Here is a 27,566-nt window from a genome sequence, read left to right as displayed (position 1 = left end):
CTATATAATAAAATTAGAGCTCCGACTGGAATCCTGAATCCTAATTTCCCTCAACATGTTCATTTTGTTTTGGTGGTTGGCAAAATCGTTTTTTTGTGCATTACCAGCATTGGAAAGAAAGTGGGGGTAATGCACCAAATGTATTTGCCAACTGCTAAGATAAAGTAGAAGAAGAAATGGAAGAATTGGGATTCTAGTTTTGGTAAGTCCTTTTAAACTAAAAAGGAAAAACCTTTCTGTTGTCGTTTTCCCTGGTTGTTGATGTCACTGCGCATCGAATTATAAGAATGCGTCAAGACACAACGGCAGTATGGAATGTGCCTGTCTCCCGCTAATGTGAGTTCCTGAAAGGGGCTATGGGTAAAAAAAACACAAAACCCCCCCCCCAAAACCAACACAGCATAGTTTGATGCATCAAGCTTTCCTGTGTAGTAAATATACAGAAAGTCAAAAATTAACACTAGCACGGTGATCCTCCATTATTATTTTGGTTGTAATGTCCTACTTACCTAAACCAAACATTTGTCCCGTGATTTCACCACGTGAGCATATTTAGCATTTAACCCGCAAACAATAAAGACGAATTCAACACGCCTTTCAAAGCAGAAACGTGGGCTGACGGCATCGGCGTTGGACAGCCGCAGTGGCAGCCGCGCGATCCCTCGCACGCGACTCGGGGACAAAGCGCCGCATGCTGACTCGGCGGCGGCGTCTTCTTGTGAAGCCTCTGCCGCGGTCTGATGTGCCGGCCTAATTGCCGGCTCGGCAAGCCTCTCCGGGGAGAATCGCCGACTCTGGACGGGCTGCGTCGCGGCCGCCTCATTTCCACTTCCAAGAGAAAAAGTTGCGCGGCGCCTTCGCGTTTCATCCAATTTGGGCGGAAACAGAGACGCAACGAAGGGCCCTCCCTTGTAATGACTTCTTCGTTTTCCCCGCACTCTGTGATTACGCGCGGTGCGCGAGTGCACCGCGCGCGAAACGGCTACATTGCTAGGCGCGGGCTACTGCCGCTACCGCCGGCGCCCCAAGAGATGAGGAAGTGGGAAGGAGAAAAAGGGAAACAAAGTGCGGCGCAGGCAGACTCTGAGAGGTTGGGGGCAATAAAGCGAGAGAGCAGGCAGCAGAAGCACTCTTTGTAGAAAATTAATAGGAGCGGACAGTTCTGGATTCAAAGTCGCTCTTTTTTTATGACAAGCCTGCTTCCCTGTTAATGGAAGAGCTTTTAGAAGTCCCCCCTGGATAAGGGAAATGTATCAGGGCGGCACACCTGGGAGACTCCAGGCCGCTTTTTTTATTTCTGGACCCGGATTGGCTTTTTTTCTTAAGTAGCCTGTGATTTGTCCGAGCGACCGAGACCGGATGGAGAGTGCTCGATGTGAGGTGGGGGGGGGGGGTTCACGGAAGGGGGCACAAATGAAATAAAAGCCGGAGCAAAGTGGGGAGTTTATGATTTGTTTTCATCTCGAAAAAAGAGCCTGTTTGTGATGCCTCTTCCCCCCCCCCCCCCCCCACCCCAACCCTTTTTTTTCGGTCTTGTTGCAGGAGTTTATTCTCAACCAGGACTGGAACGACCCCAAATCTCAGCTGCAGCAGTGTTGCCTGACGCTGAGGACGGAGGGCAAGGAACCCGACATTCCGCTCTACAAGTAAGGATTTCGCACCGCAAGATGTCCGTATCGAAAGCACTGAGACGCACTCGATATTATGACATCATCCACGCGTTGCGTCAGGATCACATTGGAGCTTCATAAACGAACAGCGGAATCACTCACGTCCTCCTCGTCTTCGTCACTGGTTACGAAGACGGTGTTAAGAGGACCTCGGTGTGGCAGAAGTCCCCGTTGGTTGTGATAAATAAATGCCCCCTCTCGCCTCCGGGAGGCCCTCAGCCTTTAACAGAAATGTCAAGGCAAAAGTGTTGATTGAGAAAAGCGACGCTTTCCAAGTGCTGCCATCGGGCCGTGCATGTTGCCATGGCGACGGAACATCGCTGTTTACTCTCGCTGGGTCTGATCAGCTATGAGGCAGAAAAAAAAATAAATCCAAATCAAGTGTGGGTTCCCAGCCTTGGTTGGGGTTTCGAAAGAGTTCGGTTTTAAACTCGGGTTTGGGTCTCAAAGTAGGGTTTCAAAATAGCCGGTATTGTAGTTTCAAAGTCGGGTTTCAAGTCGGAGGTTAAGTTTTGGACGTAGAATTAGCTTTTCAAATTTGAATTGCAATGGAAAGAGGGTTAGCGTTTCAACTTTGGGTTTGGCCCGTGATTGAGGCTTGAAAGAAGGGTTAGGGTGTTAAACTAGAGTTATAATCTCAATGTTTGGTTTCAAGGCAGGGGTCTGGTTTTAAATTAGGTTTTGAAACAAGTGTTCGATTTTCAAAGGAGTTCAATCTTTGCTTTCAAGACGGTGTTAGGGTTTCAAACAAGTGTTATGGTAGTGAAATGGGGTTTTCGATTTAGGGTCTGGGTTTAAAATATGGTTTCAAGCACGGGTTCTGTTTTGAAACAAATGTTGGAGTTGGAAAGCCTTTTCATTTTTTATTTTTTTTTGGAGCAGGTGTCGGCCTTGCTTACTTTCTTTGTGCTTGGCGCGGTGCTCACCGTGGCACGCCCGCCTCGGTGACTTCTCGGCACGTCTCGTTTGCAGCGGGAGGTGAATTATTGACGAGTCCTCAAAAGTGACCAGGTTGCATTAAAAATGGATCCAATCAGTCAATTGCGCGTGAAAAATTCCGGCGGGCGCGCGGCGCCTGTTTATGCAAATGGAACCATTTCAAACATCGGTTTTGTTCAACGCCCGCTCCCCCGCGCAAGAAGTGCGGCTGACAACTCCTTGTTTTTCTTTTTCTTTTTAGGTTAGCGCCATCATCCCTCGTTTTCGTTTAGTTCACCGGATGTCGTTTGTGCCGCCGTACTTGAGATGGATTCGGGACTGAGGGTTTATGTTAATTGCCTACAGACGCCACAAGAGGGCAGCAAAACACGGGACTGCTACCTTCCAAGTTTATTTGTTGCCACGGCGACTGTCAAACATGCACAGGGCAACGGGTTCAAAGTCGGGTTTTCGAGTCAAGGTTGTGATTTGAAACAAGGGTTAGGGCTTCAAGCCCGCGTGAGGCTTAGGTTTCAAAATAATTTCAAGTAAGGTTTTAGGGTCTCAAATTGGGGTTTCGGTTTGCAACAAAAAGTTTGTTTCAAATCGGGATCAGGGTTTAAAAGAAGGGTACGGATTCAAATTAAGGTATCAAATTGAGATTTCAAGATATGAATAGGGTTTCAAATAAGACTTGTGGTTCTAAATTAGCTTTCAAGATGGAGCTTGCGCTTCAAATTTGCGTTTTATGTGATGGTTTGGCTTTGAGTCAAGGATTAGGGTTTCAAATCAGAGTTTGCTTTGCAAATTAGGGTTTCAAGTGTTGGTTTCAAATTAGGATTGGAGCCAGATTTTAGTGCATGAAGGTGGGGTTTCGAGTTACCAAACAAAATCTGTGGTTAAGGTTTTGAATTGGGCCTTAATACCGCTGATGAGTTTTAAAATTAGCGTTTCAAGCCATTTTTTTTTCTTTTGTCATCTGACCGTGTTTTCTCTTTGTGTTTTTCAGGACGCTGCAGACGGTGGGGCCATCGCATGCACGCACCTACACCGTCGCCGTCTACTTCAAAGGCGAGCGCATCGGTTGCGGCAAAGGACCCAGGTCAGCACAACCCGCCTGAGAAACGGACGCTGCATCCGAACCTTGACCCCACAAAGTCCTAAAGACTGGAGACTTCCTTCTTTGTGACCTGCATACGTGACTTCCTCCCGGCTCCCCTTCGCGCCTCCGTCTCCTTCCCTAATGTGCCGCAGAAAAACGGCGGCGCTTCATCGACGGCGTTTATTGCAGCAATTAAGCTCTTGTTGGCCCGATTCTATCGGGAGACACATTATGCACAATGAAAATGAATCGATCCATTATTGATTTGACATAAATTGCGTTATGGAGAAGCGGGAGCGGCGGGCAGATGGCGAGAGCAGGCGGCGAGGCTACTTCCGAGCAGGTGAGAGCGCGGAGCTGTTGTAAATTCAGAAAATTAGGGTTTCGAGACCGGGGGGAGGTGGGGTCCAATTTGTTTCAGTTTGATTGGGCCGCACAAATTAGCCCAAGTTTCCAGTCTGGGTTCGGGTTTCAAATTTGGGCTTTCGAGCTCTGGGTAAGGCGTTCAAATAATAAGGTAAGGTACGGTAAGGTTTCAAATCAGGTTCCAGTATTTAACTTGTGCTTTCAAGCCGGGTTTAGCGATTGAATTATTATAAAAAAAATTTTAGGGACGTGGATTTCAAATTAGGGTTTCCAGACAAATTTGAGTTTTCAAGTCAGGGTTTCCAGTCTGGGTTAGGGTTTCAAATTAAGGGCTTCAAGCTTGCCTGTGTTTTTGAAAGTATGGTTTGGAGCCTGGTTTAGGGTTTCAAGCCAGGTCCAACTCGGGTTATGATTTCAAATGAGTGGGGTTTCAAGTCGCGTTAAGGTTTCAAATTCGGGTTTGGAGCTCTGACAGCGGCTGAATGCACCTTGAATACGTCGGCGTGTCTTGAGCAAATCCCCAAAAGCGAAGCTCATGTGCTCGATAAGTTTGGCTCTTTGTGCTGAACTTAAGCCTCCAGGCTGCAAAAATCAAAACGTATGGCGGGCATCAAGCGCGGCCCGTAAGCCGCCTGATTGTGCCGCCGGCGCCGCTCGCTGCCATTGTTCCAAACAAATGAGAAGCACCTTTGAGAAGCCCTCCACCGCCCTCTGGTTAAGATTGCTTCAAGGCAAAATATGCTAAAGACCTTACCTCTACGTTTTTTTTTCTTTTCTTGCAGCATCCAGCAGGCGGAAATGGGAGCTGCCATGGACGCGCTGAACAAATGTGAGTACACAAGCGCGTCGGACCGCACGATGTGCGACTACTTAAAAAGTACCACGATACCTTGCTATCCAAAACGATACCACACCTTATTTTTGATTAAAAATAATTGCGGCGACAATGCTTTCCAACTATGTGCCTCGAGCTAGCGGCGCTTTTTGTTTTTGGTCCTAAAGCAACGACGATTCGAATCTCCGATTCAAAGGCCGACTGTTTTTTCCAATTGCCAAAACCTGCGAGCGTGATTTATTTCGTGCCGAGTCATTTTGTCGCCCGCTGGTTGCATTTGAGGAGCCGTCCAGTGAATAAATTCCGTCTTGTTTTGGCAGCGATGATATCGTTGCGCGCGCTCTCGAGGTTAGCTTTTTGCTATCGTTTCAGTAGCGGTATCAAGATACTCGATGTGGTATCAGAGTGACAATGCGTGAAGAGCAAAGTGCACACCATCGGGCTTTGCTGTTGGAGCGCCACCACCGAGCCTCGGGCGGCGTGTCGATGTTTTTTCATGTCGTCGGTGGCGGTGGCCGTGCTTGTGCTTGTACTCGCTCGCGCTTCTTGTGTTGGCGGGCCGTACTCAGTTTGCATGTTTGCGTTTGAAAGCCCTCGGGGACCCTCGGGGCTCGCCACTCATCTTTTGGTCCCCTTCACAGCGGTCTCTTCTCCCCACCCCCCTCCCCCATCTTGAAGAAGAAGAATGCGTCCTTCACTGCACACTCAAGTAGTTCAAATAATCCACCTTTGCATCTAAGGAAATGCAATCCGTACTTGCTGTTAAATTTCCTTAAATTTGAGCTTTGTGTCGTTGGAGACGCGAGACCTGATGGATTTCGTTCTCGTGTTGGCGCTTCAAAATTCAAACCGAGGAGGAGTGGGGATTTGAAACTTGTCCGGATTGGCTTCCGAGCCAACAAATCGCTTCGCTCCAATACAGCGCTTGAAAAATACCCTCACGCCAGCGGACTCCATCCCAGTGCCTAATGGAGTGCATTACATGATGGAAGCAAGAATGAACGTATGATGTCATACGTTTCATCCTTTTTTTTTCTTTCTTTTGAATTATGAACACAGTGAGTCCGTAATGAGGTGCAGGTGAGCGCGCGGCCCCAAACGGAGGTCAAGGTTTGATTGGATTTGTCGTGCTCAATGAGGCCTCAAGCCACGTTTGATTGATACCGTTTGCACTTTGCAGCTGTGGTTGTTTGTGAGATTCGGCTCCAGCACACGCGTGCTGCTAGCATGTTGCCAAAGATGTTTGTTGCGCAACTGTTGCTGCTTCGTTTTAGTGGTTGCATTGACATAATTCAAAGATGTTTACGTTAGCGCTAGCATGTTCCGGCCGCGACATCATCGTGTGCGTATCCCTCGAGGACATATTTGTATCATTCAAGGATATCAGTGCACATATTTGGACCGCTGAAGACGAGTGGCCGTACTGTGCTGATAAGAATTCGTTCCTCCCTACGTGTTTGTGTGTGGGTGATCTTCCCATCCTGACTCATCAAGTCCTCTCGAGCCCCCGGTGTTTGAGGCCTGCGTGTCATGTGTCGCATCAGCGTTCCTAATCAAAGGACACGAGTTCTGGTGTCATTGAGCCGCCCCGCTTTCGCCAGGCTCCTCTTGGCACACTTGACGTCCGCCTCATCTCGCACGCCGGATCCACCCAAACATTCCCGCCGGCGGGCCGCCGCCGCCGTTGAGCGTGTCAGGATTCATTTCCATGTATTATTTAAGCCGTCCACTTTTCTGCAGGCTGACAGGAAATGTGTGACTGCAGCCATGTCGGAAGGTAAAAGACGAGGATGAAGAAGAGGCCGGCCGAGCTGCGTCCGACAGCCGCGGGCTCATTAAATGGACCTTTCCCTCTTTTTGCCGCGGCGTGCTTGTGCGCGCGTGTGTTCAACCGATAGACCGGTGGCGGCGCCGATCCACATCTCATCCGTTTGACAGACGGCGTTTTGAGGTCTGCTGCCTGCACACGTCAGGGCAGAATTAAATGTTAACCGGGGCCGCGGACCGACAGCAACATGTGTGCAAGCAAATGGAGGCGCGAGGAAGCGAGCTGGTGCAAAGGGTGCGAAGAGCGCCGCGAGCTTGGCGAAGTTTTAAGAACGGCAGGGGTAGGCAAAGTGTGCTGAGGTTGGCGAAGAATGCCGAGGTAGGTGCAGTTGTGGAATTTATGGATTTTTTTTGTTTTTTGAGGTCCATTTTTGGCAGGAAAAAAAAAATAGGAATGAACGAAGAATTGATATCCATAATCCGGAGTAGGTGAGGAGTGGCCAAATATGCAAAGAGCAATGAAATCGGCAACGCGTGGCGAGGTAAGCAAGTCATTCTGGCAGCCAGGGGGAGCTCCAACGAGCTCCGCGGGCCCCTTCGGGCTCCATGCGCGCACCCTTTGGGCTAAGGCCACATGGAAAGAAAAAAAGAAAAAAAAACCACGAGAGGCTTAAACTGCTCCCATTCACGGCCCGCCCGCTCTTTTACCGACAATGCGATGACGGTTGAAAAAAGAAAAAGGGGCGGCGTCTCAGCGCTAGCTCCAAGGCAGCTCCATTCGCCGGCAAGCTCCTAATCTCCAGATGAAAGGGTCTGATGTAACGCGAGCAAAGCCGAGCGTGAAGGATCGCTCTTTGTTTGCCGTGGAAACGAATCCCCTTCATCGCTGTTTGTCGTACGTTTGGCGTGTTGACCGACGCGCAGCGGTGCTTGCGGAGAACGACGGAGCGGTTCTCGTCTTAAGATGGGCACACGCGGCGACTTAGCCCGAGTTTTTTTTTTCTAGCCCACACACTTTTTCAATTGGCCGTTGTCATGTCGCGTGTTGGGTTGTGTGCGGATGGGAATGAAGGATGATGATTTTATTTTATTATTTTTTTTAGGACAGGAATGAGCATGTCTGCCTCACAGTTGTAAAGTTCAGGGTGAGAATCTCAGTTCCGGACTTCCTGTGTGGACATTCCGGAACCATTTGCTTTGTGTTGAGTGGTCAGCTGATTTTTCCAGGCTAGCTGTGCTGTATTTCTGATTCCGGATGTCACTTGTCAGGTTAATCGGCATGCGGATGAGGCGCGCGGTCTTTTCAGAGTGACGGACAGCTGGGAGTGGTCAACATGTCATCTTGTGCTTTGGCGTTGCGTCATTCAAGTGCCCCCCGCCCCACCCTCTTAAGTCATCACCACGATGACAGAGGGCTCATTTGCATATCGGCAGCCGGCGGTATCCGCGACTCGCGAGACGAGCGACTCGCCGCGCCGGCGAGCGGAATGAATAGCCAGCCGGTGGTTTTGTTGAGCGTCGAGTTGCTCCAGCGGGGTCAGAGTGCAAATTAGAAACTTGCGCGTGTCTTTTCAGCCGCGGTGCCCACTTCACTTCTTGTCACGCCGTCAAAGGGAAAAAAAAAACACACACGAAAAACGCGCTCACCGGAATCGACCCCGCTTTCACCTTTAACGCTCTCAAGTACACACATTCATGTGTTCACCCAGCAATTTTGGCGGGGGACATTCGGGTCAATTTAATTGGAGTGCGACCTTCCGTGTGGAAGCCCGACTGTCCAAACCGTTTCTCATTCATTCATTTTCTCCAGTGCTCGTCCTCATGAACAAGCAGGTGAGCCCGGAGAGTCTTTTTTTTTTTCCAGCTGACATGAAGCGGAAGACGGGCTCACACCCCTCGATTGGTTGTCAGCCAAAATATTTTGAATGAAAATTAAATTCAAGTAATTCAGACAGACAGGCCCCGTCGAACAACTGGAACCACTCTGCAACAAATAAAACACACGTTCGTGAGGGGGTGCCATTTTATTTTACTTTTTTTTTTTTTTTTAATTCACCATGATGTCATGTGATCTGAAGGCCCAGATAGCGAAAAGCTATCGAAAAGCACAGTTGGTTATAACGACGCCCCCGCATCTCATAAAGAAGTCGTCGCTCCTTTTAATGATGTCTGACACCAAACAAGCTTGTCTTAATTTCACGCCGTCATTCCTCACCAAAGAACAACGTGGCGGCGGCGCCTCCCACCAATCTTTTCGCTCACTGGACCGAAGTGAGAGCGCCGCTAAACAGCCACTCCTCACCATAGTTTTTTTTTTTTGTTTTGTTTTTTTAATACATTTTTTATTATTAAAAAAAAATATATATATATAAGATGAGTTATATATATATATATATATATATATATATATATATTACATTTTTTAAATGTTTTTATTATTATTTTTTTTTTCTCTGCACGTTCCTCTCGGGTCACTCCCTCATCTCTCTGTTCTCTCCCGCCGCGACAGATAACTTCCCGCAGATGGCCCATCAGAAGCGCTTCATTGAGCGCAAGTACCGGCAGGAGCTGAAGGAGATGAGACGGGAGCGGGAGCGCCAGGAGAAGGACGGCGACGAGTCCAACGTCGGCAGGAAGTGAGGCGGCGGAAGATGGTTTCCGGTTTCGACACGGTTTGTCACGCCGCGTTGACTTTGAAGCCGAAAAAAAAACCTAACGAGACTCGCACAAAGACAGAAATGCGGAGCGCTCGTCGTCTTTGCTAGGAAGAAAGCGCAGCAGGAGCGAGCGCTCCCCGCAAGACAAAAACTTTTTTTTATTTTTGGTGTGTTTTTTTTAAAGCTTGAATGTGAAAGTAAATAAATGAAATTCGAATTAAGCTGTCTGCAAATCAAGTCAATAATTAACGTTGGCTGCCGCCATCGCCATCTGTCTCACATCTTGACACTCATCCCCTTAATAATCCAAATGGGATTGTTTTTCCTTTTTGTTCCCTTTTTGCCCTGCCGAATCCGATTGGCTGTCAAGATGAGTTTAATTTGGAGGTCATCTAATTGTCGAAGAAGCTTCCGGATCTATAAAAAAAGCATTGGCTAATTTCCTTTTCAAACGTACGCCCTGCCTCTCGGAGGACTGTGCGAGCGGGAGTCTTCTTTTTATTTCCTTGAAGTGATGTTATATGACCAGTCTCCCAATTTCTTGACAGCGCGAGAGTGAGAAGAGATGCTAAAGGGATACCGTCTTTTTTTTTTTTAAGGCCTTTTTCTAGCCTGTTTGTCGTGTAATTTCGCCAGCCTTCTTGTTTCGCCTGGAGACAAAACACGTGCCGGATAACCAGAGGAAGCACCTTTTGAAGATATTTAATTGTGTCATATAAATATCCAGTACAAAATGTCACGTTGTACAAAGCAGAATTGATGGAGGCGGCGGGCCCGCCGGGCTACGGCGAGCCCTCCCGACAATTTTTTTTTTTTTTCTTCTACGCTCACAGAGACTCCACCACGTTTGTCACCAGCGGCCCAACGGCGTCTACACATCGACAAGCACACGTCTAACTTGATGGCGCCACCACAGGAGAGCGCGGGGGGGGGGGCGGGGGGACCAAAATGACCACGTGCTGAACACTCCACGTAAAAACGTCGACTTTCTGTCGCTTGGCTGTGTGACGGATGTGAAAGGCGCTCACGCGCTTGCTTCGTCCTTCCGGTTTTCCGTCATCCGTCAGGTGGTTGGATCGGAACGTCTCTGTAAGGCTTTCACTTTTTTTCTCACTTGCTAGTATAGAGCCAAGAATGTACTTTCAGCTCCTTGTTAGCTGTCGACGTCAAAGGTGAGAAGCCTCGTTGACGAGCGTTTTTGGGGGGGGGGGGCTGAAAGGAAACGAGACAAACCACCGTTTCGATGAGAGCGGGTTGTGTCCGACTCTTTTCCCCCATTGTGCCAAAACCATCTCCAAACTCCATCATCAGTGTGGACTGGGCTCCCCGGTGGATCAAATCCACGCAAGCAAAACGCCGACGTAGCTTCACGGTCATCCGCAAATGTTGAACGGAGGCAACGTCTTGGTTGTTGAAGTCGTTCGATCCCAAACTAGCGACATCAATAGGACTCCACAGCTCAAAATACAACTAAAAAAAGTCTTTTCGATTCAAGTGGAAACGTCTTCGACAAGAGTCCGGTTGCCTCCGTCCAACCCAGGAGTGAATTTTCCTGCTCGATTGTCTGAAAAGAGACCAGCTAAGCTCTTTAGATGACATCGAGGAGAGAAACGTTTGTCGGCTTTGGCCGCCCGCTTGACGTGACAAAAGTGGACCGCCGCTCCTGGCGCCTTTTTCAAGCGTGACGACGACAGTACCACTTCCTGAAGGCTAGGGGGCGTGGCGCTGTGAGGACAAAGACAAAGTGGCTGTACAGTGTATTGTATCATGTAGCGTACACAAGCAGAAGATCACGATATATGTAGCGGGACTTTGTCGCAGAAACATTGAAAGTATGCCACTGCTCACAGCGTCCGTCGCAGGAAGAAAAACAAAGAAAAACAATGGTAGCTATGTGTGGGCGTGGCCTACATCCAATGCACAGGGGTGTCCAAACTTTTTTCTTCCTGGGGGGGCCGTGGACAGAAAATTGAAAGCATGGCAGAACCATTCTGACGTTCTTCGTCTTTGTTCAATGCGCAAAAAACCTTTCAACGCACCCCACGCTCCACAAATCCGTGGTTTCTCATTGTGGGGTGCGTTTGGGAAATATCCTCCGACAGCACTGTTTCACTCACGGCATTCAGAAAGTCCGAATGTTGTTCAAATGTGCCGTTTGGTTATTTAGAGGGCACCTAAAACGGATCCCGGTGCAGGCCGTACACGTGCACGAGTTCCCGATGACAGTCTGCGTTCAGAATTTAATGCGAGCGGAGCGCGCTCTCCCCTCTGGCAGCACGCGAGGACGACAAAACGTCTGCTAAATAACCTTGTTCAAGTTGTTCTTTTTAGTTTAAAAAGACTTTTGTACCAATCTTGGTGGATACCTGCGACTTTTGGTGCCGTAAATTCTTGTTGGTGATGCGTCGGCTAGTTGCCATGACTACCGTTCTTCGTCTTTGTCTTCAAAATGAAAGACGAAAAAGAACGGTAGTCATGGCAACCAGCGTGCGTTTCTGCAATCGGGAGTTACATTGCTGTATTCTTCATTTTTGCATTTTCAACGTGAAATTTATTAAGTGTAACAAGTTTTTTAAAGGGTTGTCTTAATTTTTGTCGTAATAAAGGTGTCATAAACAAAAAAAAAAGGGGTTTACATGTTTTTTTTCGAAAACAAATCATCTAAAAAAAAAATATTCGTTCTGTAATCCATATCAGTTATTTCAATTCATCTGCTATTATTGAGGTTTTGTTTTGAGTAATAAATTTAAGGCGTGTTGCAACCCCCATCCTTTTTCTTTTTTGACCGGGTGTGTCAAATATCATTTGTCGTTATGTGCCGTAAAAACAAAACACGTGGTTCAGTCACCCCTGCTCTATCGAAAACCAAATTGTTATTTTTCTTCTGTGAAATAGTGTCATGAGCTGTAATGAAAGCATTTTTGGAGGATATGCCGCTGCAGGATGGCCCCGCAGTTTGGACACCCCTGCCCTAACAGCAGACGGGACACACGAGGCCTACTTCCACTCAAAAAGGTTCTTCGAATGTCCTCTCGCCAGCCAACGCGGCGAGACATCGTTAGGAATCCCGGTCGCTTTCGTCGGCGCCGTACATGTCGGCCAGTTTCTTAAAGCGCGGCCCCCACTCGCTCAGGTAGTTGTAGTCTTGCTCGCCCTCCGTGGTGGCCGACTCCAGCGAGCTGAGCGACTCGGCCACCGAGCCGCTGCCCTCGTAGGCGTACGTGGCCAGCGAGTCGTAAGGCGGCGCTGTCGGGTCGCAGTCGTTGTCCTGGATCTTCTGGTTGATGAATTCCCGCACGTCGCCGTTGTTGTCCCGCGCCGAGGGGGGCGCGGGCCGGCGGACGGGCGGGTAGTAGGTCTCGGGCGCGATGTCCCGCCTCTGTTTGCCGTCCTCGATGGCCTCCGGGTTGCGCAGCGTGCCGATGTCGAAGGCCTGAGTGTCCTCCTCGCCGCCGCCCTCGTCGTTGTAGCTGACCACGTTGTCCCGCACGTCCTCCTTGGAGATGATCAGAGGCTCCTTCTTGCGTTGCCTCCTCAAGGCGGCGAACAGAACCACGATCACTGCGGGCAAAACGCGACAAACTCAGAGCGAGCTTGGAGTCCCGAGGGGCGCTTGTTGATGTGGCGAGAGCGCCACTGATCTTTGAGGACTTTGTACAGCGAGCGAGCGTCAAGATGCATTATGGATTTGTCAGGCTGCTGCTGCTGCTTAACATCACAATGGAACAAAGCGCTCCTCTGATGAGTGCGACTCAAACACGGAACAGCTTCGTTCTGCTCGGCTACAGCGCACAATATCAATATTTATGCAGATTTTTTTTATTTTTATTATTATTATTATTTGACAATCTGCTGCGTTGAAATTCCGATCGCTCAGTAGAACAGCATGTGGGACATATAGTATACACTTGCATAATGTGAAATACTGTATATCCCCAATTTTTGAGGTGCTATTGCAGCTTTAGTATTTTTTTTTTTTTTTTTTGTCGTAATAATATTAAATTTATCACGGTGGGAAAGAGCTTTCCTGGAAATTAAATTACGGATTCAAACATTTTCGCTGTGAGGTTCAATTGTACAAACGTGGATTCAGACCACACTGAAATTACAATCCAACCAAATGGCGGCTGCTGTCAACACAGGAAGCCGTGAAACGAGTCCGCTCTGTACTCACTGAGCAGGATCATGACGCAGAGCAAGATGGCCACCAGCGCCCCGGTGCTCAGCCCGGCCCTGGCCGTGAGCGCCTCGGCGTTGCACAGCTTCATATTGCCTTCGCGATCGCACGTGCACACGCGGACCGTCAACGTGCTGGTGCTGCTCTGCACGGGGTTCCCGCTGTCCGAGATGACCACAGGCACGTGGTAGACGCTCTTCAGGAGGCTGCTGTAGCTGTTCCTCCGCGTCAGGATCCACGCCGTGTTATCTGAAACCATGCAAGATTACGACGATCACAACGAGGTCGGTTCGGGAAATACGAGAAGACGGATAGCAGACTACCTTTGTTGTCGCGAACAGAGAAGTTGGCCTTGCCACTAGCGTCCTGGGCCAGACTGAAGAAGAAGCGATGTCCTCCAACCGGCTCATCTGGATCCGTGGCGCTCACCGTCTGGATTCTCTGGCACCACAAAGAACATGGCTAAGAACAGTGGTAAGACCAAAAGTTGCGTAAGACTTTGGTGTTGGTGTGACTAGAGGTGTTCCTCAAGGATCAACCTTGGGTCCACTTCTTTTTAAAAAAAAAAGTTTTTAATCTTTCCTGTATTTTTTCAGATTGCTTTGTTCAATTACACGCTGAACATTTCTACCTCAATGCCTTTTTCATCACAAATTCAAGAGCATGATTTTTTTCAGACTCGGCTTTTTGAAAATAGATTCCTACTGAAGCAAACAAAAACATGCCATTTTTTTTCTTATTTTCTAACTCCGCTGCTTTGTTTCTTCTTCCACAAGCAAAAGACCAAGGTCTGCCAGTGCCAACTACACCAAGAGCCTCCAAGAACGCAATGACACCAAGGTAGGCGCTATCATGTTCATGCATGTCGTGTTGAGAACCTGTACGTGTAAGTAACCACAAGGATGCCGGCGAGTGCGGCGCACCCACCTGATTAGCTTTGGCGTTTTCGCACACGAATGTCTCGTAGTTGGTGGCGAAGGTCGGCGCGTTATCGTTGACATCTCGCACTCGGATGTAGACGACCACGCGGCTCATCTGATGCAGGTTGTCTACAGCAGCAATATGATACATTTAATTCACACTACTTTCTGGGTATAGGTGCTCAGCCCTGCTGCCAAAATGTATGATTAATTGACACCCCGCTCCATTTATCTCAAGTCACCAATGCACCGTATTAATAATTGAGTATTTGGGGAGGTATTGAAACCACGCATTGACTCACTGAATTCGGACGCAACGACTGAGATGTTGTGCCACGCGTTCTCCTCGCGGTCCAGCTCCCGCAGGAGGAACACGGAGCCGTTGATGGCGTGAACGTCGAACACGCGGTCCATGTCGGTGCGCCGGTCGATTGAGTACCTACAGGTGGGAGAAAGGTAAAGGAGGCATGTATCCAGTTCGTGGAGTCTTGCACAGCTGACTTTGGCCACGAGGTTGGTTAAAACATTGCCATTTAATTTACAGAGCGCAGAGAGCAAAATGACATTCAAACCTCAAACCTCAAACCTCAGAGCTGCGAGGAGAATGTGCTAACCACTCCACTCCTCCACTGAGCAAGCTCACAGTTTGTATTTGGAAAAAAAAAAAACACAAAATAAGTGTCCCTTTATTCCATATTAAGGTTCCTTTAAATGTGATTCACACCACCTCGCCTTTTCTTTTCTTCCTGCTGATTTTCAAGCGGAGAAGCAAGAAAGAAGGAGGGGGAAAAAATAAGAGAGACTGTTTGCGTGGAGTCATCTTTGAAAGGAGAGGCCATGTTTGTTGAGGAGGGCGCAAATTGCTTTTTACAAGTCCAAGTGGAGCTACGCAAAAGACTTCATCAACACTTTGTCGCCACCTCCGTTTAAACGCTTGCAAATTCAAAACAGGATGCTTCAATTACCGCCCGCGCACACACACACACACACGCACACGCACCAGCTAGTTATGCAGTGCACTTATTTTGTTTTCATTTGAGGAGGAAAAAATACGCCTCCGAATTTGCAAAAATTGACTTCAGGTAAGCGAAGGTGTTAATATTTTATTTCCGTATCCATCCATCCATCCATCTACCCAAAGGCTCTTGAACAACATTTAACCGTTAGAAAGAAAAATAAAGAAGAAGAGAAAAAAAACATCTTTGCATTTTTCAGTTTTGCCTCTTTACAGTCATTCAAAGTAGAGAAACGAGTGCGGCTCCTGAAACCTCGCTCGTCATCCTCATCATAAAAATAAGGCCCCTCGTGACAGAAGGCAGCTCCCCCCACCCCCGACACCAAAATGCCACGGGGCGGCTAGCCTGCTGATGATAGCCGATAAAAGAGAATCATATCCTATTTGACACCTGCAATAAAGTGCGAGAACTTCAACCTTGAGAGCCAACTCCCTCAGTGTGTCGTAAAAAAAGAAAAAGCCCAGGTGAAGGCCGCCGGTGTGCAGCACCCCAACCGCTTCCCACAACAGTTCCTGAAAGTGCAACTAAATCGGGTCCTTCTGAAGCCTCCTTCTATATTTGTGAATACTTTTCCTGTTAATGACTCACTGATTTGTTGAATTTTTATTGAATTATTAGCCAGAATTATTTCCCCTGAAGGGCTGAAAGTCACACTTGTAAATTTAATTTTGCACAGAGACATACACACAGCCAGCTTGCATGCATTTTGCCGGTCTCCTGGAGGTTTAGGCATGCGAGCCTGATATTGCAGTACCTCCGTGTAACTGCGGGGGCAGTGTTGATATTGGATTTACAGAAATGGTGGAGTGCCCTGCACCAAAATCCATTTGGAAAGTACCACAGTTTACATTTTTTTCTTGTTTTCCCGTAAGGGAGTGTCATAACGGAGAAACTTTCAATTTGCAAGACGGCAGCACTGCGTTACGAACACTTCGGCTTTGTTGTGATGCATTTAGGCGCCGCCGCTTGTTTTTTATGAGATGATGTTGCTCACCTGACAGGACTGCGCTTGACGTCCGGGTCGGAGGCGCTGACGGTACCGATGACGGTTTTGGGGGCCGTATCCTCCTGCACCTCCATGATGTAGCTGGCGCGCTCGAAGACGGGCGGCTCGTCCACGTCCTCCACCGTCACCTTGATGGACGCTTCGTCTCGGAAGGGACCCATGGAGAAGAAGCGAGGGTTGACGTGGAGGTTCTCCACCTGGACGCGCAGGCTGAATTGACGTTTGCGCTCAAAGTCCAGCGGCTGGAAAAAGGAAACGTCAGGAAAACGATTTTTTTTTTTTTTAGGTGGGTCAATTTTTTTTTTCCCTTCAAAATCCATCTGACCAACCAATGTAAACATAAGCTCCCTGGTGGAGGTAACCACACATGCCCTTGGCACTGCCTTAATTTGGCATCTTTTAAGGCCCCAGATGGGACTTATTCCCACTCGACGAGCTAGTTTAATTAGCGGGTTGAGATCGAGGGACGCAGGCACAGGCTCTGCCCGCAGTGCCGCCATGGCAACACAGGCCAATTATGTCACTGTGCTCCCACGGCCGACAAAAAGGATCGAAACACAACGACAACCGCGCATTCTAGAATGTAGACCATCATCACCGTCTTACATAAATGACTGAGGATGAATTATTCGGCCCAAACCAAACAGTTTAACATGAGTCCGATTAATATTCTTCATTCGCCGAACAAAAACTCATTCAAGAATGTCACAATTTCAGTGTCGCCTCCGCTTACCTTCCTGAGCACCATGACGCCCTCCTGCGTGCTGCGATTGGTCACGATGTCAAACATCCCGGGCCCGTCGCTCCCGATGATCCTGTAGTCCAACTCGGCGTTCTCGCCGATGTCTTTGTCCACGGCATGGATCACGCCCACCGCCGAGCCTAACGCGGTGGACTCGGGCACCTTGAACTCATAGAGAGCTGAAGAAGAAAAATTAAAAAGACACATTTTCCATTTAACTCATTATGTTCTCCAATTAAATATTGCTGAGTAAAAACAAAAGCTAGGCTCTTGTCATTGGGTGATTTTCTAATCCGGGCCGGTGCTGGAAGCAGCACCGCTTGGTTCAATCTGTGCCCGTCCCGGCGAGCCTTGTCGGGTGTCAAGATTGATCTTTCCCGCGCAATCAATTTTGTTCCCGACGTGCGGATTAATTCTTCTTTTATTTGGACTTTTACAGGAAGCGTTTGTGCTCCAATCGATGGGCGCCTGTCAGCCGCGTAAACAAACGGCAGCGACCTGATCATAAAGCACAGCTGACGGGGTTCGGACGACGCTTGAATGGGCTTCGGCTGCGTGACGCGCAAGCTCCGATTCCCCCCCCGACCTCCCTCCCGACCCCCCTCGAGATAGCGATGGCGTCAAACGGTTTATTTGGTGAGCGCACAACAATGCTATCGCTTCCTGGCAGTTCGGCTGGCTGGAAAATGACAACGTGGCTTCAACGGCATGTTGCCCGGGTGGGGAGTAAGAGTCCGTATTACAATGTAAGTCTTTTCATCCAGATTTTTTGCGGATCTTTTTTTTTTTTTTTCTTATTCTTATTTTTGGAGTTGTTTTCAGTTCGGAATCTCTATAGTGTTGTCCACCATGTTGCCGTTGCTCTGATGCCGACTCACTCTTGGTGAAGCGCGGCGGGTTGTCGTTGACGTCCGCCAGGGTGATGCTGACCGTGGTGGTCCCAGAGAGACCCCCCATCTGTCCGGCCATGTCCTTCGCCTGGATCACCACTTGGTACTTGTCCTTGACCTCTCGGTCCATGCCCGGCAGTGCCGTCTTGATCATGCCTACAACAACAAAAAATAATAATAAAAATAAAATATATTTTTTTCATTTTAAAGCCATATCGCGCTGCCCTAATAATTATGATTCGGATTCTTTACGAAGCGAATTGGTTGTGAATTCTTGCGCTGCCGTGTAACTGACGGCGGCTTTATGAAGCGTCATCGTAAAGATAATGAACTTCCTTCCCGGCGCATCAAACATCCCAACGCGCACCTCAAAATAGTCGCCCGGAATTAACGACGTTCCAGCGAAGGAGATTTATGCGCCTCGTAATGAAGTCGCCGAGACGCCGTCGAGCGCGTAGCGCTCCTTTAATTCAGGGGTTGTCGCCCGAGTGATGGATGCGCCTCGTTATGCGGATCGTTTGCGCAAATTAAGATTTCTGATTGTTAATGACTTTTTATTGCCACGCCTTTATTCCGGAATAAAAAATAAATAAATCAACAAAATAAAAATGTGCCAAGAGTTCAGCAAAGGTGACGTCATTGTGCTCTCTCAAGGCCACATTTTCATGTGGTTTGTAGTTGAGCTGGGTCACATGACCTTTAACGAAAATAAAATATTATAAAATGTAAAATATAAAATAAAATATAAAATAATATAATAATAATAATAATAATATAAAAAAATAAATACATTTATTTATAAATATATATATATATATATTTTGTTGAAAAAAAGAGGGTTGTATTCTTTCAACCCTCTTCGCATGTAGAAAATAAAATATTCTTTATTTTATCGCTGATACTGTGCACACCGATACCACATCCGGCATATAATTCATGGGATAGCATTCCCCAAAATTGCAAAAGCTTTTCCAACCTTCCAGAGCTTTCACTTCAATGTCGAAAGCGGATTTCTGCCGGGAAATAAAAGTGCAAGGAGCACGTTGGGCAAAATCAAAAACCGGATGACAGCTCGGGAGTTGATTTTTGCAGAAACAACTTTATAGCCAAATTTGGCTTGCATGTTTGCGTCGTATGAGGTAATCCTTCTCCCGAACATGCTATGTTCATCCATGTGTGTGCGACTCATGGCGGCTTACACGTCACGTGTGGCCTCAAACATATTAACGCTAATCCACACGCTAATCTGCAAATGGCTTCGTTTTTTATTTATTTACCCCCCCCCCCCCCCCGCCCCCCCCCTTCCTTTTGTTTGGTGATCAGGATAGGATCCAAAGCGCACATTAATGATTAAAAGTAGCAAACTGCGACATTTGCGCCTCGCTCCTTTGACTCCAAATCCCCAACATGACCTCCTCTCACTCCGCCGCTCCCCACCCGCTACTGACCCTCTCCCTCCTCCCCCCTGCAGCTGCAGGATACGTGCCGCCATTTTAGCTCCATTCAAAGCAGTAAAACATTGTGAATACCGTATGGGAAAAAAAAAAGAAGTATCCCAACGAAAATGCAGACGTAAAAAAAAAAAATCACATATCAATATTTATGTCATGTGCAATACGAACATACGGCCGTTTTTGGTAAAAGTGAGAAGCCGCTGACCGGTTTCAGGGTCCACCGAGAAGTAGGGCTGCCCCTCCAGGATGCTGTAGACCACCTTGGCGCTGTTCCCGTAGGTGGCGTCGTCAGCATCCAGCGCCGTCACCTGGATGACGGGAGTGCCTGCGGGGTGGGACCAAAAACTGCGTTTTGTTTCGCGCCGGCAATGGGATTCTTCACGGACCCACATTTCACATTTGTATTTTACAATTCGCGTCGCTGGTGAGTAGGATTTATTTTACGTCAATGTTTTTTGCCATGTGATGATATAAATGTCGACTCGATTTTATTGATGGTTGCTATTGTTGATACAAGTAAGTCCCCACTGAAGGGGCGGTTAGCTAAGCGCTAACTCCCGCGTGGCTCCGCCGTGTTGCTTCATTACGCGCGGCGCCAAATTAATTGAGGAGAAACCTTTAATGGGTGAGAAGTCCAAAAATAGACACACGAGTGAGAGCTGCCATCTTGGCTCATTGGGTTTAAGCGCAAGATGCTATGCTAATATGCTAAAACCTTGGAAACCTGCAAAAGTGTTTCTTCTACCAAAATGAATCAGTTATCGAATCAAATGGTTTCACGAAATAAAAACCTTAAAAGTAATCTAGAATTTAGGGATTCGGGCAGGCGTGAATCATTTCCTTACCGATGTCGGCCATCTCGGGCACCCTTGCGATGTAGGGGTCTTTGGTGAAGCGCGGCTCATTGTCGTTGATGTCGTGAATCTTGATGATGAAGTCGGACTCGCCCTCCAGGGCCTCGTTGGTGAAACGGTTGACGGCCTTGGCGTGGAGCACGTAGTAGGCCTTCTCCTCGCGGTCCAGGCGCTTGGTGGCGTGGATGTCGCCCGACTTCTCGTCGATCTTGAACAGCGTCCCGGCGCCGTCGCCCGTCAACACGTAGCGCACGCTGCCGTCCTCGCGGTCCGAATCCGAGTGGAGCTGAGAGGAAGACCGCAATTGCCGTCACTTCTTCTTTCCAAACGCAAACACTGACTTAAAAGTTCCAATTTGAAAACCTCTTTGGTTTCAAATCCTGCTTCGTAACCTTGGCTTGAAACCCTAATTTTTCTCTCAAACCTTACCCACGATTTGAAACCCTATTCTACATCTTTTCAAACAAGCGACGCTCCCATGTTGGCTTCTGTCATTCCTCTGCGCCCTCGCTACTCCATTGATCCCCTTGATGCCCTACTCGGCTATCCAGGAGGCGGAACAGAGGTCACTGCGGGGGCCTTTACAAGGTCGCCGTACCCCACATCGGATCAATGTCTTATTGAACAGACAATTCAAGTGGCACAGCTGGACGAAGCATTTGCTACATGAGCATTCTGGGAGCACAACTAGATGTTACTAGCAAAACTGAGCGCGACTTGACTGCGCGCTACTAGTATCCAAATTGTGGAGCTTGATGCGATTGGTTCATAGCTTGGTCACAACTTGCGTTAAGTGGGCCTTTTAAAAAATATAATAAAATTTCAGAATTGTCAACAGAAATAAACGGTGTTCGGAAAATGTGACCGTCGCGGTCTCGCTGCTTATCAGACATCTGCGCGTCGCAACTTAGCCGCCGAAAGTCTTTGTTTGGGAAACGAATCCGCCGGGAGCGCGGCAAATGCTAACACCCGATCGATGCAGGCGCCGCGCAAGTCGTGCCCGGCCGTGAAGATGGCACGAGAAAGGGGCGAGGGCTGGCGTGCGGGTGGGTGGGGAAGGGGCGGGGGGGAGGTACTCAGGGCAATTAGCCAGTTAGCCTCGCAGGCTTCATGTCCTGGCCTGTGGAGAACTGGCAGCCGTCAAGTGGCCAGATGGTCGCCTCACTCACAAATCGGGCGAGCAACGTGTGGTCATGTGGAAAGTCAAGCAACAGTGCACCCATGAAGGTGCAATGGAGTTACTTTTTTTTTTTGGTTTGTTTTGTTTTTGGTGCACTACATCCCCCCTTTCGAAATGGTGCTAACGTGAGCATCTTCCATGGTTCATTGATGTATATGGATTTTTTTTTTATTTCTTTTTTTTAAACCACAGGAAACAATGTCAATGTGCCCCACATTTCTACACATGGATATTTCCGAGCAAAATGTTACCAGAGGAAATTGAACAGTATGACGGGTGCAGCCCAGAATGAAAAAAAATAATCATAATTTCCCAACGCTTTGCCCTGGCTGGTTGGCTGTCTGTCTTGCTGGTCTCATGTTATGTGTAGTTTGATCGCGGCAGGGTCAAGATCACAGAGCGCACGTTATTATGTTCATTATGATATTAATATCATGAGAGGTTGGGGGGTGGGGTCATGAATCCTCATCTTAGTGCCTCCTTGTGCTACAAAGGAGATGAGTGTTATTAAAAGTGAGCGCCCCCCTGTGCACCCCTCCAGTCGACTCACCCCTCCCACTTCACCCCCGCCCCCCTCCTCCTAGCACACACTGTTATTATGCAATGATGAAGATGATGTTTTTTTATTATCTATATGAGGCAAAAAAAGATGGTAATGAGGGGGGGGGGGGGGTTTGCCATGGAGCAGGTAGAGTGGGGCCTGTACCATATTGTTTGTTCCGTGCCAAGACGAGCAGCTGGTCCTCCGCCACCCCGCTACACACACACACACACACACACACACACGTATGCCCGCGCATGCTTGCACACACACACTTGCTTTGGGCCGTCACAAGACATTGCCGTCATTGCTGCTGCCGCTGAGTCACGCGGAGCTCGCAATCTTATTTTATCTGCGTTCGCACTGTCACGATATAAATTTTAAAATGTTTGCTAAAAAATATGTATTTTTGGTCAGCATCCCTCCAAATCTTACTTAAGAGCGATTATGTCATTCGGCTAACGATATATCCAGCGATAGAAAAAAAAAATGACGAGCATTTTTCGTGACAGTGTTTTTCAAGTCAGTACAGTTCAGTTATATTTAACTTTGCAGTACAACCATCTTTTGGAGGTGTTTGCTTGCAAACACTTCTTGAGGACCTTTTTTTTTCAAAGATGAATTTGAATGTTGTTATGATGGTACTTGGAGATGTCGATATTTTCTCAGGTGCGACTTGGGGTGAAACATTTGACGGCGGGTAATCACGTAATTGCCACGTTATTTGACAACTTATAGCAACAAATAGACCTGCTAGCCAGCAACATGCCCTGAAAATGAGTTGGCAATGCTGCAACCCCCACCACCCCCTCCGATCCCACCCGCCCGTTTGCTAATGCAGACAAACACGGCAAGGTCTGCCCAGTCGGCCCGTGAGCAGTGGGGGCCTATCAGGGGCTGTAAATACTTGATGAGATATGATAGTGCAGCACAAACACTGGCATTCCACCACAGGCCATTAAGCGTGTGCACCCCACACACACGCAAGCAAGCACACGCGTGCCCTTTGTTGGAGTGGCTCCGTAATGCAAGAAACAAACATTCTCTTCCCCCGGTGACAGGAAGGCGAGGCCCTGCGAGGCCGGAGTGAGGCTGGCCTGCTAATGAGAGCCTGCGGGTGGCAACGCAACGCCGTCGGGTGACGTGGTAAGACCCCCCCCCCCTTCCCCACCACTCCCACGCACACAAATCCCACGGACCCCCAAACGAATCGCTGCAAGATTCGATTTGCTTGAGTTTCACTTGAGTCTGGGTTTCAGTTCGAGGTGCAAACTTGGGTTTGGTTATCAAGGTGGGTTTTAAACTAGGACTAGGGTTTTAAAGAAGGGTTTAAAATTCAGGTTTGGGGTTAAAAGCAGTTTTGATTGTAGGGGTTTAAAGTAGTTTTTTTACCATATATGATTAGATTGTGGTTACAGCGCAATTTAATTACTCAAAACAATTCGGAATGTGTCGCCTGCGGTTTCAATCTTGCGCCCTTTCGTGTTCGGGTATTTCCGGAGCTGTGACGTCACCGACGTCGAACAATTTCGTGGCTCCTGTTACAGGTGTGTTGTTTTGAGGTACGTCCCCCTTGCTTCATCACTTTGACAGCGGTTTATTCATTGTGTGACAGTTGTTTACAATGACGGCGAGGGGAGTAGTAAAAGTTTCTTCAGCTTTCCAAAGGATAAAAAATATAAAATTCCATGCTCGGAACAGAAGCGGCACGGAAGAAAATCGCGGACAACTGTCGTCGCCAAGCGAGTACTCAAACTCTGCGGGGTCCTTCAGCAAACATTTAGCGGAGAGCATCGTATACACGAGTGGAGCTCGACCCGGTGCTGAAACCAGCTTCTGTGCCAACGTTTTCCCTTGGGCAAACGCAACTTCAAGCCCCAGCAGCAGCAAGACCCCCGGACGTCGCGCTGCATTCGAGAAGCAGCGCTGGCGAGAGGTGAGCAGTTATTTACACGCACCTGCTACGCCACATAAAAATGGTCATTTTGAATTGAACCGTTAAAAGAAATATATTCAGTTCGTGTAATATGTACTTATTCTGCCCGACACGGTGATGTGTTTGCAGGCTACAAAAAAACCCCCCCACCATTCAATGTTTACTGCTATCGTTGTTTTTACTGTGCATATGATATACATCTACAATTTTCAAGCATGGAAAACTGCAGCTTCAGATTGTCCCCGTGTTGGAACATTTCATATCCGGCCAACAAATTGTTATGAATCCCACACGCTCAGCACGGCTGACTGTTCAGTTCTCGAAAGCTATTGTTGTGCTACTGAGTTGAGGTTGCGAGAGCAAACGTATATGGCGTTGTCACAATCCATCACTTTTATTTTTACTTCCGGCTCCGATGTCCCGATCGGCTCAAATATGTCGGGTTTGACAAAACCAGTTTCTGTTGGCCCTTGTGTGTAAAAAAAATAAAATAAAATCTCTCCCTCGACTTCCAAAACATTGCTCGCCATTGAATGGACTGCGTTGTGTAGCGCATGGAAATTGTACATCATCTCTTTGGTGTAGTTTGCTGATCGTTTACGAACACGTCACTTTCGGGCACCCTAGCGGTGGCGAGAGTAAGTACACCCACGATACTTCACGCTTCCGGTTCGGTAACTCTCGAAACCCGATTCCTAGTTTAAAAGCCGACTTTAAAACCCTAACTGTTATTTGAAACCCTACTTTGAAACCCCAATTCTAATTTAAATCTTGAAACCCTAGACCGAGTTTGAAACCTTATCTCAAACCAATTACATTATGCATGTGTATATATGTACGTGTGTGTATCCATGTATGTATGTATCTATTTTTTACTTGCACTGTGTGTGTGTATGTGCGCAATATACACAGTTCTCGATCTTTGTCTTTTAGCGAAGACGCACGGCGAGCGATACGCCGCTTTTGAGTCACGCTTTGTTTTCTGGTTGTCTTCTTTCGGACGTGTTGTGTTGTCGGCGATGTAATCCTTTTAGAGGCTCACTCAAAGTCACGGCTCGCTCGCCGGCCGCCTCGGAGAGGAGATACATGTACGTGGCCTCATCTCATTTGCTGGAAGGAGTCTATCCTGAGTCCTTCCATGCCGGCGGAATGCAAAGTGATTGAGTCCATTCAGAGGCACGCACAAAAGCGCTTTTCTTCCGTTGGCCCGACCTTGCCGGCGTGGCGTCGTCACCCTCACGTGGATTGGGAAACGATTCTCTTGGGACGCGCTGCTGCCAATAACCGCCACCACGACCATTTGGACATTTTTACCATCTTTGTCTCTTTTTATATGTCATGTGACCAAAGCTAGAAAACAGGCCAACGAAGGCATTCTGATGCCTATTTCAGTCAACAGTAGAGGGCGATAAAGGACAAAATGAGAATTTTTCCGCCTTGAATTCCCCTGAAAAGAGTCATCGTTAAATTTGAAAGCCGGCGTTTTACCTTCCCGACATACTGCATGTCGTTGCCAGTGTACTCCTCCAGCAGGAAGAACTGATTCCACATCCATCCTCGCTTGGAGCGCCTGAGCGGCACCCCGTTGGCGTCCTGCCCCGTCAAGCCCGTCGGCATCTTGTGTCCCGCCGAAGTCTTTCGCACCGGCCTCAGCCCCGTGGCTGGGGCCGTGCCCACCTGGGCGGCGACCCACAGCGCCATCAACACGCACAGCGTCTCCATGGCGACCGGGCTTTGGCTCCTCAGCCCCTTGCCCCTCCTCCTCCCTCCTTCGGCGTTTTGTTTCTCGCGGTCTTCGGGTCAGAGTGATGTGTCGGTCGTCATACTGGATCCGTAAGCAGAAAGTGAGCCCGAAGACGCAACCTGGAATCAGGAAAAAGGATTTTCAGAACAAACCAATCGAGTGAAGATGGCGTTGAGGTCAATCAGTCAAACAATCAATAAATTGGTGCAAGTAAGACATCATGTTGTTGTTTCCCTCTTCAGATTTGCTGCCACTCGAAACTCACGAGTGAATTTCCGGCCGCAATACATCGCAAAAATCCATCTGATGCTCATCTTGCGCAATTATTTCCATTTTAAATCCAGTCTATGCTCGCCATCTAATCAAGCGTTTTCTCAACCTTTTATCAGCCAACAAAACTGACGTCGTTTTTTTTTTCTCCTCAGTTTTTCTTATCGTGCAATAAAAATACGACTTGATGAGTAACGGTTACGATTACAGTATTGATGACAATAATTAGGGGTAATTATTATTTTTTGGGGCCGTAATTGAGCAAGTATTTTATACCGCTTACCAGACATTTGTAGGTCAGCTTTCTGGAAGCAAAAATGAGTGCTAATGTACGGCTCGCCTGTGATCTTCTGTTTTGATGTGGCCGATTTTTGTGGAAAGCGCGCCAACAAAGACAACTTGAACTTGTATTTTGTGGAAACTTATGCGCGATAAAAGCATTCTAACTTCTTGCGGGCCTTTTGATGGGCACTTCCTGCTGGGTTGCCGTTGCGCCTTCATGTGTTTGCCGTTTGATGGACAGGCCTCTGGTGATAACACCAGATTGGAAAAGTTGCACGTGGTTGTACGCGGATGCGATTGCACTTTTATCTACATCGAGTCGGAGAATGAGAATCATCAAGTAATGGAACGGGGCCGGGCGCCTTTCGAGGGGGGCCGGGAGGGAGGAGGGCGTCGGTCTGTATCTGCTGAAAGCATCGCGCGTCGTTATCACGCGCGGTAGAATGACCATGGCGGTGGCAACCTCACTCCATTTACTCGGAAGATAGCGCTTTACAGTAAATGCCCATTTGCGAAAGGCGACGGGCGGCCCCCCCCAAGGCCAAAGGAAGCGGCGTCGGATGCGAGGAAAAGAAAGAAGTTGGTTGCGGGCACAATTTTCAGTCCCCACTATTCCGTTCTCGCTCCGAGTTTGCATGGAAGGTTATCGGCAGGTCCGCAAGGGGGCAGCCTGCCGCGGTGTGGGAAATGAGGGAACGCCGTCTCCGCACATGAATTAAGTAGCCTGACCTGCGCGGTGAAGCGCAGCCAAAGAGTCAGAGGGGAAGGCGGGAAATGGAGCGAGAAGTGCGGGGCGAGGAGACGTGGGGGACGGGTGGAGGCGGGGATGATCCTGATGATGTCACTCGCAGCGCTAACGTTTTCTTGGTTTAAATTCACCACGTGTGGGCGTTTGAACAAAGAGACCAAAGCTTGTTACTAAACGACAGATGCCCAGGGTACTCTCAGGTGCCACAAAGCGAGCAAGCGGACAAATTACTGACTTGAATCGAAAACAATAACTAAAAATTGCTCTGTTTGGCCTTGTGTTGTCAGATATTTCCCTAAAAGTTGACTATTTTTTTTTAACATCCTAAAGTAAAATCTAAATGAATCCAGTCGAAGATGTGGGTGAGGGGAGTAAATTGGGTGTATGACGTCAAGAGTTGTGCAGAGAAAATTGCAAGGCTGCCTCAAAGATCACAGCATCTAAAATGTTGGTTGGCTCTACTCTTTCCCCATGGAGAAGAGCTGGTGGAA

General features: G+C 48.2%; 2 protein-coding genes across 5 annotated transcripts in view; one reads left to right on the top strand and one right to left on the bottom strand.

Annotated features, from left to right (window-relative positions):
- drosha (drosha ribonuclease III) overlaps positions 1 to 11,635 on the top strand; it is a 68,407-nt gene extending 56,772 nt beyond the window's left edge. For 3 of the 4 annotated variants that reach the window (XM_052054638.1, XM_052054637.1, XM_052054639.1), the window contains exons 29-32: positions 1,543 to 1,646; positions 3,598 to 3,690; positions 4,839 to 4,885; positions 9,168 to 9,536. In XM_052054638.1, coding sequence (XP_051910598.1) covers positions 1,543 to 1,646; positions 3,598 to 3,690; positions 4,839 to 4,885; positions 9,168 to 9,298 — 375 coding nt within the window. In that variant the 3' untranslated portion in view covers positions 9,299 to 9,536. Of the gene's footprint in view, positions 1 to 1,542; positions 1,647 to 3,597; positions 3,691 to 4,838; positions 4,886 to 9,167; positions 9,537 to 10,148 lie in introns of those variants that run through there. The other variant, XM_052054640.1, reaches the window with a different exon arrangement.
- Positions 10,002 to 27,566, bottom strand: part of LOC127593305 (cadherin-10-like) — a 36,504-nt gene continuing 18,939 nt past the window's right edge. The window contains exons 2-12 of the mRNA XM_052054660.1: positions 25,520 to 25,894; positions 20,366 to 20,660; positions 19,726 to 19,845; positions 18,055 to 18,222; positions 17,168 to 17,355; positions 16,423 to 16,676; positions 14,715 to 14,851; positions 14,420 to 14,541; positions 13,816 to 13,933; positions 13,490 to 13,741; positions 10,002 to 12,876 (exon numbers count right to left, since the gene is read on the bottom strand). Of these exons, the coding sequence (XP_051910620.1) occupies positions 12,374 to 12,876; positions 13,490 to 13,741; positions 13,816 to 13,933; positions 14,420 to 14,541; positions 14,715 to 14,851; positions 16,423 to 16,676; positions 17,168 to 17,355; positions 18,055 to 18,222; positions 19,726 to 19,845; positions 20,366 to 20,660; positions 25,520 to 25,753 (2,391 nt within the window). The 5' untranslated portion in view covers positions 25,754 to 25,894 and the 3' untranslated portion in view covers positions 10,002 to 12,373. The remainder of the gene's footprint in view (positions 12,877 to 13,489; positions 13,742 to 13,815; positions 13,934 to 14,419; positions 14,542 to 14,714; positions 14,852 to 16,422; positions 16,677 to 17,167; positions 17,356 to 18,054; positions 18,223 to 19,725; positions 19,846 to 20,365; positions 20,661 to 25,519; positions 25,895 to 27,566) is intronic.

Source organism: Hippocampus zosterae, chromosome 20, assembly GCF_025434085.1.
Source record: "Hippocampus zosterae strain Florida chromosome 20, ASM2543408v3, whole genome shotgun sequence".
Lineage (NCBI taxonomy): Eukaryota > Metazoa > Chordata > Actinopteri > Syngnathiformes > Syngnathidae > Hippocampus > Hippocampus zosterae.
Note: the sequence above shows the minus strand (reverse complement) of the source record. Positions and strands in the feature narration are given on the sequence as shown.